Below are 12,071 nucleotides of genomic sequence, written 5' to 3' on the forward strand. Positions count from 1 at the left end.
TTTAAATAGCAGACACCTCACTGGCTAAATTATTGTTTTTAACACTTGATAAGTGTAACTTTGAAGCATTTGAGTTAAAAAATTGTAGAATGTGTTTGATGAAGAGTGTCATTTTAAAAGAGTGTCAACTTGAAAAGTTAAATATGGGCAAGAAATCTATTCATATTAGTTACTTTATGCCTTAGTCAGAACTGTCCTTCCTTACAAGTTGATATGGGCTGTCAGCAGGTGAAAAATCAGTTAAATTACATTAACTTACATTATTCTTACAAATACTTAAGAATACATTTACCACACACATGACAAAGGTATGTTCTATTTTCATGATGCCCTGTAAGCCACACCTGTGGTTCTCTTAAGATGGTCCCCCTTTCTACAACGGGGCCAGACAACCCAAAAACCACAGCATCCGTACGGGTCAATCCCTGTACAGGTGATTGTGACTTGGGCATCAGCCCATATTAAAACTCATTAGGATGGACGGGGCATCTTGACACTAGTTACAAATGGTGTCAAGATTTTGAGTTAACACTGACATTTTGTCATGACTGCAGACTGTTACATTTTTAATACTTTATTTTAAGCAATGCAACAAAGTCATTTGATGGAAAGCGAAATATATTTTTAAATGATGCATTCACTAAAACAGCAGTCCAGAAACGGCATAATTGTCCTTATGCTGATTTGCCTTGTGTGAGGGATGCATAAGTGCAGAGTTAACACAAAGATCTGTTATCCCAACAGTGCAGAGTGGGAAGGCTGTACAAGCTGTCATTGGTGTGTGGTCCTCCTTATGCTTCGTTCCACTGCCTTGACAGCACCAGCAGTTAATTTCCTCCAAACAATGGATGAGTCAAATACGTCTATGCCACTGCAGCCACAGTCGTCTGTAATACAGAAGTACAGATGCAGAAAAAAAGGTTAAAAAATGGGCAAATAAGTATTTTTCCTGACATCCAAAGCTCAGTTTTTGTAAAAGAAACTAAACAAAATGAAGTGTGAGGGCCAACTATTGCTGCTGATTCAGCCACACGTTTTAATGATGATGCAGTCAAATTGCAGAGACAGCAAGATTCCTATCAGGAAAAAGAATTGCATAATGTTTACAAGAAAAATCTACCAAAAAGCACTGAAGTGACAGAAGAATTATAACATCTCTCAACGTGAATAGGAAAAGGTGAACTTCGAGTTCTTTAAGCAGACTAGGTTCTTTTAACAAAACAAGTCAAACATTGATGAGATAATTTTCTTATGAGTTAACAGCTCATTTTTAACTTATGATCTTAAGAGAATCAAGCCCCAGAGAAAAAATATGGCGCTCAAAAGTTGATAGCCAGAAGCCCCTCCCCCCTGCCGGAGCCGGCCGCAAAAAAATATATAATTTGCACTTGAAATCCTTGGCTGGAAGTCCTCTACCAGAACCCCCTGTTTTAAGCTCTCTACCTGAAACTGGGCTTATTCAATCCAGCTAACCAGCAACTACTGAAGCAGGGTTAGCTGCAAAACAAGCAAGGGGGTAGCCGTCGAGGACCTGGGTTGGTGACCCCTTTGCTAGACAGTTATCAAAGAGTAATTGATTTGAAGACAGAATTTGTTTCTGAGAAATGCCCAGTTATTTTTTTGTTTTCCTTGAACCCTTTTGTCTTTGAGGTATTTTGTCTTATTCAAGATAAGGGTAAGTGTAACTGTCACAGTTAGGCATTTAGTTGTGAAATGAGATAAGCAATGTATTCTATTTCAATAGAATGTCCTTTCAAAGTTTAAGACTTTTTTTGTGTGTGTGTGTTACGGATTGTGTGTGCTTTTGTGGGAAAAGAGGCAGGAGTGAGCGAGACAAGTCTTTGTTCCTTGTTATATGAAGCCAATTTCCAGTAATCCTCCTTTCAATAAGGGACTTGGAGGAAACTATATAGGAGGCTGATGGCCAAAGCCAAGACCCATTCACTTACATTAGGCCCCCGGTAAGACCTCCCAAAGCAAGGGATTGGTCATAGAACAAATACTGTTAGCTTTTCAAGTGAAAAGCTCACAGAACAAATCCTTGACTGGTTGTCCCCATCCATTACCTAGTAGGGACCCATTGGACATTTCATCACTAATGCTACCACTGTTCTGTGTTATGATACAGTACAGCAACAACACAGTCCAGATCAGATGTGCAATATGTAGATAAATACAATAATTACAGAACAAATATCTCAGTTAAGCTTTACTAATAATTTTATACAAGTCAGATTTTATTCATCATTGAAAATTAAAATAAAATACAAATGCTTATTTTTTATTTTGAAAAAATAAGATGCCTTCCTTCCCCTCTTTTTTGGTATGATGATGGGATGGACACCATGTTTTCTTTTGAAACTTCTAGAAAAAAAAAAAATTCAAATACAACTGTCTTGATCGACTGATTGACTTAATCTGTTTTTTTGTTTTTTTTGGTCAATGTGCAGTTGGTCTTTGCTTTGTGACAAAACTAATGACCCAAAGTACCCTAAGCCTCTGTTATTATCAGATAATATTCAGCACATTGGGACTTGGACTTACTTAACCTTGGTCAATCACAGGGGTCTCCAACCTGCAGCTCTAGGGCCACATGTGGCTCTCTTACTCATCCATTGTGGCTCTTTGGTTCAAGAAAAAATAACATTTTTAATTTTGAAAAAGTAACTGTAAAGTAAAAAAAAAGTAAAGAAAACTTACTCAAACTTTCTTCAACTATGTGACAAACAGCTGAAGGACAAACGTATCACAAGACAAACTAAAACCTTTTGACAGATTTTTGTGTGTCACAGAAAATGAATTTGAGGTCAGTAAGCCCAAGAAGATTTTTGATTTTCTGAACAAATTAGAGGATTTAAATACACCTTATAGTTGGAAAAAAAAATACAGTCAAGATCACTTAATGATTTTTATTAGTTAGATTTTTGGCTGAGATGCACCACAAGTAGTAATATAAACCATTTTTTTTAAATCACTGTTTACATTGCTCTATTATTAAAATGGTCATTACTTAATATTGTATGGAGTCAGAGTGTAGTCAATTTGACTCTAAAACACAAAATCTTTGGTAACAATTCATTAGAAGTTTAATAAACCATCATCTTAATTGTCTTAATTTTTAGTTAGTTTAAAGCTAATAATGATTAAGATGTGTGCTCTACATCCACTTTGTGCATGACCAGATTAGTTGACTAATCGGTGATTAGTCGGCTATTAAAATAATCGTTTGTGGCAGCCCTAGTTCATTTATATTTATTATAATAGTAACAAAAACAAAACTGAATCTCTTATTTTTCTAAAGGGTGATTTGAGACTTTGTGGCTCCCACTCGGTTGTTGTCAGTAAGAAATTGACCCAATTAGCTCTTTGAGTCTTTAAGCATTAAAGGTTGAAGACTTCTGTTCTACCATGAGGAACTCAAAGGAATTCAACCATCCATCTTCTTTCAACAGCATCTTGTTGAACATCTTTTAATTTTTTTTTCTTGGATAAATGTGTCTGAACTAAACCTAGCATTGTTTGTTTTATTCAAGAGGGAAAAAAGTATATATATATATATATTTATTTTTAACCGCACGTGTTCATGCATTTGTTTGTGTCCGCATATATTTGAAAAAGCTGAAACACTGTACAATTTCACACCACTGCTGTCTGTGACTCATTCCAGTGTTCTCTGCTCAGTGGGGCAGAATGGAAATGCGTTTGATGGTGTTTTCTTCTGTGTTATGGCATTGTGTAGAGGTCCTGTAAAGAAGGGGTCATTATACTAATAAAGGTATTTCTGTTGTATTGTGCCACAGACGTTTGTAAACTGTCAGGTGATGGTTTTTATAAACATAGGCTGTTGCTATTAGTGGACATCTTTTATTCCTAATGTTCTACTAAATAGGTTTTTGTGGATTTACAAGGCAGTCCACTTACTTTCGGGTTGTTAAGACCTTGTTAAAGCTATTTTATTGATATTCGAATGTTCCATGCAGTATCAGCAAACATTAAATAGTTTATTTTTTCATTTAAACCTGATGGACCTTTAAACACATCACTCATTCTATAAATATCTGAATAAATTCATTTCGCCTCAAATGAGGAATAAACTCATGCATTCGTAGTTGTTGTTCATAAAGTCCAAATGTCTTTCTAGTATTTTCATAGCCATTTCATTTTTGCACAGTTTTGGTGTAAATGTAGCTCCATGTATAATATTAATATTAAACAGTAATTTCTAAGGTCTGATCAGTGTATTTGCCAATATTGAACAGGTTATTTTGGCAGCTGCTTTCCTCTGTCTCCAGCATTGTCCCGTCAGGTTAAAGGTTATGCAAACCATGCATTCAATCCTCTTCATGTCATGCTACTAGTAGCTATGGTTGTTATCTCTAACATATTAACACAAATGTCTTAATGCCAATAATCAGGCGCTAAAAAAAAGAATGATTGTCCTCTGTGTATGGGAAACAAAACACTAGCTCAAGCGTCTCAGTTGCTTTTTTTGTTTGCTGCTGATTTACAACAATTTGAATAAAGAAATACTCAGAAATAGTTTTATTACTAATTTTACTTTCCATTAAAAAATTGTACATAATCAAATGCTTGTTTCTGTTTTTCTCTGCTGCTGTTTAAATTAGTATCTTGTAAATAGAGACACATTCACACAGTTTGCATGCTTCGACTGACAAGTTTAAAAGCCCTCCAGAAGTCTGGTGTAGACTAAACAAGCAAACCCTGGCCTGCTCTAAAATGAGGCTCCTCACTCGTTTGCAAATAAACTCTAATGCAGTTCACTTCAGTGTCAATGTGCAAAAGTCCAGTTGTGATCCAACGATGAGCTGTGCAGTGGATAGAAACAGCCCATAAAGAGAAACTGAACAAGGCAATCATTCATTCATTCATTCATCTTCTTGTCCGCTTCTTCCCTGCCGGGGTCGCGGGGGTGCCAGAGCCTAACCCGGCTGCTAATGGGCATAGGCGGGGTTCACCCTGGACAGGTCGCCAGTCTGTCGCAGGGCCTCAATCACACACCCATTCACTCTCACATTCACACCTAGGGGCAATTTAGAGTCACCAATTAACCTATGAGGCATGTTTTTGGACGGTGGGAGGAAGCCGGAGTCCCCGGTGAAAACCCACGCATGCACGGGGAGAACATGCAAACTCCACACAGAAAGGTCCCAAATCCCCCAGCCGGGATTTGAACCGGGGCCTTCTGTGAGGCAAGAGCGCTAACCACTGCGCAGCCCTGAACAAGGTATATCATGAGAAAAAAGTCTCTTCAGTGGACGTGGTCTGTAGAGAAGATGTTTTCTCACTCGTTTCTGGCAGTCCCTGTCAGAGTCTCTAGGGTTCTCCTTGTGTGAAGGCAATCTTAGAACACAGATGCTCCCTTTTTCATTGTAAATGCATGGAGTTATTGGAATTGTCTGAAGTACTCCTCAAATATGACAAGTATTACATTTATACACATCTATTGATGACTAAGCTCAGACATGTACATTATTAAAGGAGAGAGATTTTATGTTGAAAAGAATCAAGGAAAGACAATTGATCTAAACAGGAGGTTGACACTTGCAGTTGCTTCCAAATTTACAGACCACACTGCAGTAAAAGATCAGTATCACTTTTTACATTTTTGTTAACGGTGAACCCCTGGAACCCCCTGAACCACAGCTCCTGTTGTTAAAAGGGGATTCCCTTCTTTCTGCTCCGTTTGCTTTTGGTTCTTTGAACTGAAATACTTTTTTCACCCTTGGAAATTTTTTTTTTCAAGTTTTTGGATCCCCCTCCCCAAGTGTGTACTTGTGTCAGCTTATGTCTTGTGTTTGACATTAATAAGAAAGTGCTTCATTACTACCAGCATGACTGGCATCCTGGACTGACAGCTCTCCCACCGGGGCCTAAAGCATGCAGGCAAAAGTATAAAAACATGTGAGTTAGAGACTACAGCAAAAGTGTGCAAAGAGCACTTACCTCCTCTGGAAATACACACCACTGGGTTCATCTTTGTCTTCATCCTTTGTAACAATTTGTAGGTTTTTGTACATTTCCTTTCTCTTACATGTGTGTTATCTAAGAAGTCTCTAGAAAAATCTCTCTAAAAACAAAAAAAATATTGTCAATAGAAAGAAAGTAGAGATGTGATCGTAAATCCCATAATTTCAGGCTTAATCACAATCTGATGTTGTATCCTGACCAGGGATTGGATATTAATTGTATTTGTGTTATTATGGTCAGAGATATATATTTCAAGTCTATTATTAAAGATAAATTACCTTCTACAGATAAATGTTGTGAATGGATAATGACATTTTACTGCTGTAAACACAGCAGAATACAGCACTAGTTTGAGCAGAAAAACTTTTATCAAGATATTTCAAGATTCAGACTTCCGGCCTCAATAAGTCTTGTAACAGACATTTAAAACTGACAGAAAGTGTCTCTTGCATTTTGTCCTAACAATGACCTAACAGACATTTCAACAGAGAAAATGGTTCTTATTTATTATCAATGAGAATGTTGTTGTTCCGTCTTGCCAAGATGGAAGTGAGACGGTGTCAAGTGACTTACTGTCCACAAGCTGGGGAAAAACTAAAAAAAAGGTGAAAGAAATCTGTAATGTCTCAAAAACAACCTAAACTAATAAATGTTTACATTGATATTGACTAGTCTTGAATACTCATCATCATGTTACAACAAAGTTTTAAAAGAAGGTCATAATTATTTTTCAGGAATTTTTAATGGTGACCTGAATCAAATCTGATCAAAATGTTCAATAGTTCTGAAATACTTAGGCTAAAGTCACCAAGCTTTCCCACATAACCAATTCTCCCCTATTTCTACTAGTTAATATTTAACTATTGTTTCTAGTTGATAGTTGCACTATTTTTGCTTGGTTGACTAAGCCAGGGGTATCTAAACTTTTTCTTGTGAGGGCCACATCACTGTTTTCTTCTCTGATGTGGAGCTAGGGTCGGTTTTTAGACCAACAGAATAAGTGTATCAATCATAGGGTTTGTCTAAACATAAACATTTATGGTTTTCCAGAAAGACACACATAGCCAAACTTTAAATATTTAATTGAATAAAAAGTCTCGTTCTGTGTGGGTCTCGATCGCTGAAATTGAGAAAAAAGAAAATCATGCGTCTCTGATAGTGTTTATGGCGCCGGGTTAAACGTGGAGGTTGGCCCAATCTGGCCCGTGGGCCGTAGTTTAGAGACCACTGGTCCAAGGTGCTACACAGAAGTGCTCTGTTTCAGTGTTAGATGATAAAATATGGTTAATAACATAAAAATAGATAAATCAGTCTGGATTTGATCATTAAATGTGTTCATTTTTAAAGTGTGTTACGAAAGCATCTGATCATAGGCAGATAATCAAAACCAAAAAATCACAGCGGGGCCAAAAAAAGCTGATGGGGACATCCCTAACAGAAAGGAACTATGTGTCTTTAAGATGAATCCTGAGACACAAAATGAAAATATTATGCTAATAAGCTTCAGGTTAGTCAAACATTAAATGTATTTGGATGAAATGTTTATTTATATGTTTGCTGTGATGAGGAATTGGTTCAATGACAAGTTGAGATTAAAAAATGGCAACTCAAATAAAACCTAGTTCCTTTTTATTTTTTTTAGATTGTTACTTTGGCCAAATTATGCCTCTTTGACCTGAATATGTATTTTAAGATGATCTGTTGTTTGACTGGAAGCATGTCACTTCCTACATTTGAAAGCTATATTTATTGCGCTGCCCTTTTTGCTCTTTTCTCCACATGCTCAGAACTTGCTGTCGGAAAAAGTTGACCAGATGATGGAGTGGTCTTCGCGGCGTTCGGTCATCCGGATGAATGGGGACAAGTTCCGACGTTATGTCAAGGCTCCACCCAGGAACTACTCTGTCATCGTCATGTTCACAGCTCTGCAACCTCAAAGGCAGTGCTCTGTCTGCAGGTATGCAAGCCCACACCCGGATTCAAGGCCATTACCGTTGCCCTTACCCCTGTCAGACACGTCCTATACCAAATGTTTTATTCATTTGAGGTTCTACGAGAAGAAAAGTATTATTTGAGAGGTAAAGATGCTTAAAACAATGATGTGCAAGAATCTCAGTCACCAAATAGTCTTTGAACAATTTTGAAAACGTAAATGATAATATTTTAGTCAAAATAAATTGTATATGTTATCAAAATGTGTTTACTTACCTAATAATATATAAGTAATATTACAACACAAAATTAAGTGTTTTGAGAAATATTCAGCGGCAGATCAAGGTTGTAATTTTACTAGAGCAAAATTATTTGCTGGGATCACATGGAGTTTTGTGTGCAAGATTTTTTTGTGTCCTTAGTAGCCTTCAAATATTTTACATACGCCTGTTTCTGTTGCCATGGAAACCCTGTTTCGTGTGTTGAGAAGCAGTGGCTCACCTTGACACTTCAGTCATGCTGCCAAAGAGGAGAAACATGCAGTCCACAGGGCACGGCCAAAAAGCCCTACTTATCCACCGACCTAATCAAAATATTCCAAAGGCTGGAGAGTTTGTCCCACCCAAAGATTCTAAAAAGAAAACCTTAAATGTTCAGAATAGGATGATCCCTGATGAAGGAGGGTCCACTATGAACCTTGGAATGTTTCAACACAAGCTAAGTTTGTTATTGAGCTCAAAGTAATCATCTTCTGAGTCATGCATCCATCATTGTCTTCATCGTTCTGCACCCTAAAAAGGTCACCCTGACACAGACACTAAGTTTAGCATCACTAGTTGTTCCTGCTCACATGTCTAGGACTGAACAGTAACGAGCCGGGCAAATCTGAAGAATTCTGAGGTAAACCCTGCACCAAGTTCTGCCCTTAATAAAATACAGTGGCAATAACCCTATGATGGTTGGTGTGTCATGTAACTGGTAATATAAATTAAGCTTCTATACAAACAGGTAGTACTTAATTTGTGTATTTTTTGTTTTAAAATAAAATAGAAGTTGTATTAATAAAGTACCTTAAACTCTCTGTTTTGATTCATTTGAAACTATTTCTTCTTTCCTTCAAGTCTGATGTTGAAAAGCCCCATAAAAAGCATTTGTTTTACACTACTCACTATAAATTAGACAAATTGTTAATTGGATTGGTGCTTTTCCTATTTAATCTGAAATTTAATGAAATGTGTTAAAGTTTTCTTTTATATTACTTATTTAGGGTTGCACGATAATATCGGTTTCGGATAATTATCGGTCGATAATGGACATTATGAAGTCCCGCCAATAATTCGGGTATGAAAAAAATTCCCTGATAAAACGGGCCGATATTTAAAAGCTTAAACTTCCACTCAGTGACACCACTTTGAAAAGGTTTTTCTCCTGGAATGTTTTGGTTTTGGTCTCAATAAGTGTGACACACTGTACACAGTGAGACCATTGTGTGGAGGCGTGTCTATCACCACAATACATTTGCCTCCCTATCCCTAAAATCTGTCAAGTGAAACAAAGACTGTCTGTACGACATCCTCTGAGTTTTTCCACAATATTCCTAACTTACTGTGAGTTGTGTTTGAGGTACCATTTGTGTTTCACTGTGAAACAAACCATTTGAGCTTTCTCAGGTGACTAGCACAACACTGAACCTGTTGATGCAGTCTCCACTGACCTTGATCCAGCCTGACTTTTGACTAATCAGCCTTTCTTTTGCTTCATTAGTCACTTGATTAAATAAATTATTCATCACTCATGTCAGGACCACACATCATCAGGCAAGGCGGCACAGACTCTCTTCATATTCAGACCATGATTTTATAAACATGTATGGTTCTTTTTGGTCAGAACTGTTTGGCCATTTATTTATGTAAAGTAACCCCAGCGATACACAAGGGAACATTAATGCTGCAGAAGTTCCAAATCACATTTCTATCATTCATTTTTCAACTAAATTGAAAGTTCACACTAAAACGGTTCCTCTCAAAAGAAGTGTTTTTACTTGACCATTTGTTTTCCGCCAGTTGTTGCAAACATTATGTTGTTACTTACATCATTCACAAAGAAAAACTAAAGTAGGCTTGTATGACTGGGGCGCGGTGTACCAACAGTTTTATTACAGTTTACCTCTAAGGAACAGGTAACTTACATTTGCCCTCACAACATAGTTTTATTTTAGTTATTTTCACTAGCTATGTTTTTATACCAGAAATAAGAAAAATTATAAAAGATAGCTTATAAATAGTGGTTCTCATACATGTCAAGATCGATAACTTTGTTGTCAGAATGTGAATTTCAGTGCAGCTGAGAGACCCACGAATCAAAAATTATACTCACTCTCCGTGGAGTGCTTTCATTTTCATAAAGTTTAACTTTTAGCTACGACACTGCTCTTACAACATACTTTTTAGGTGAACTAAGTTCGGCTAATCTTTCTACTCGCTGTAGTTTCTGCTTGTTGTGCTGTAGAAATGCTCCTCTTCAGTTTCATAAAGCTCCGGTTCAAGGCTGTCAGACATACTAGACAATGCTATAGCAGACACATTACATCCTCAAGGTGCTAAAAATCAACGAGTGTCTTACGAACTGGATTATATTGTAATGGTATTACAGTTTAAGTCTTCCTGACTCTTTCTTTATTGTCATGTTTTCTAGACAAGCAAATGAGGAGTACCAGGTCCTGGCTAATTCCTGGCGTTACTCGTCTGCGTTTTCCAACAAACTGTTCTTCACAGTTGTGGACTACGATGAGGGAGCAGATGTATTTCAACAGGTAAGGGTTTAAAAACGCGTACATGCAGTTCCACTCAAATTTAATGTAGAATTACTTTGTACTTATTGAAAAAAGAAGAATAGGAGTTTTTTTTTTTTTTTTAACTAAATTCTTCACTTTGTTTTGTGTTTATTTGCTTGCATCAACAAAGATGACTTTTACCCACCTCATGATATTTTTCTGAATACATCTAAAAGCTATAAATTCAGTTGATTTCGTTCTTTTTTTTTTTTGTATTTAAGTAGGGATGTCCTGATGAGGTCTTTTGTTTTTGGACACAATCCGATTCCAGGTAATTTTATTTTGACTATTTGATGATGCAGAGTCCTGATCTGGTACTTTTGTAACACAATTAAAAAAATAGATAAAAAAATGTAATGAAAAGATCCATGTTTTTTCTAGGGCTGGTTATCACCAGTAGTTTCCAGATTCGATTCGATTCACCAGAACCTGGATTGATTCGATTGATATATTTTTTTTTTCCATTCTTTTGACCCATTCAATCCAAGTCAATTCAATTTTGAGTTTACACATTTAGACACATATTAGAAAAACAATAATAATCTATATAAATGTTTTTAAGATATTCATACTAATCTGATACAGTTTACATACTGTAACATTTTTTAGCGAAATTATTATGAGATTGTTTATAGCATACAGTGAAACATGGATTCAACAATTGTTCTGGTTCTATTGGAGGGCGTTTTAAGTTTGGCCACTAGGTGGCGATTGCGCTATAGCATTACCCCTTATTCCAAAAGAAAAAGAAATAAGCAAAAAAAAAAATAAAAAACTGTGCTGTAGACAATAAATGGTTACTTTAAGCAAAATGTTCCCTTAAAAGAGTATAAAGCTGTTCATGTAGTCAATGTATGTTTAGGTTGACCGAGCGTTAGCATTAGCCGTCCCTTGGGGAATCCTATTATACATTAGCATCAAGCTAGCAAACTTTAGCTTTAGCTTTATGGATCAATTATTGATCTACTAAGCTTTAAATTGATTTAAATCGATAAATCAATTGTATGAAGTTTTTTCCTATTTTTCTTTTTTTAACCTTCTTTTATCCTCTAAGACTTCAATCGAGCCTTTCTGGGCGGTAACTTGAACAATCAAGTAAAACTAATGCAAATATGTTGAAAATAGGTGAAAATTAGTAATGTGACAAAGTTTGGTGACTTTAGCTTTAGAATCTTAAGAAATATTGAACACTTTGATCAGATGGGATTCTTATCTCCATTAAAAATCCTGACTTAAGTAATGACTTTCTTTTATATTGTTCCTGTAGCTTTAATATGAGGAATATTTATGACTAGCTCTTGTCAATGGAGCCATTTAT

At 36.3% G+C, this 12,071-nt stretch overlaps 1 protein-coding gene across 1 annotated transcript in view; it reads left to right on the forward strand.

The window, feature by feature from the left end:
• tusc3 (tumor suppressor candidate 3) overlaps positions 1-12,071 on the forward strand; it is a 70,747-nt gene that overhangs the window by 19,494 nt on the left and 39,182 nt on the right. Inside the window, exons 2-3 of the mRNA XM_024260020.2 lie at positions 7,776-7,945; positions 10,615-10,732. Coding sequence (XP_024115788.1) covers positions 7,776-7,945; positions 10,615-10,732 — 288 coding nt within the window. The remainder of the gene's footprint in view (positions 1-7,775; positions 7,946-10,614; positions 10,733-12,071) is intronic.

This window comes from Oryzias melastigma, linkage group LG1, assembly GCF_002922805.2.
Source record: "Oryzias melastigma strain HK-1 linkage group LG1, ASM292280v2, whole genome shotgun sequence".
NCBI classification, from domain to species: Eukaryota; Metazoa; Chordata; class Actinopteri; order Beloniformes; family Adrianichthyidae; genus Oryzias; species Oryzias melastigma.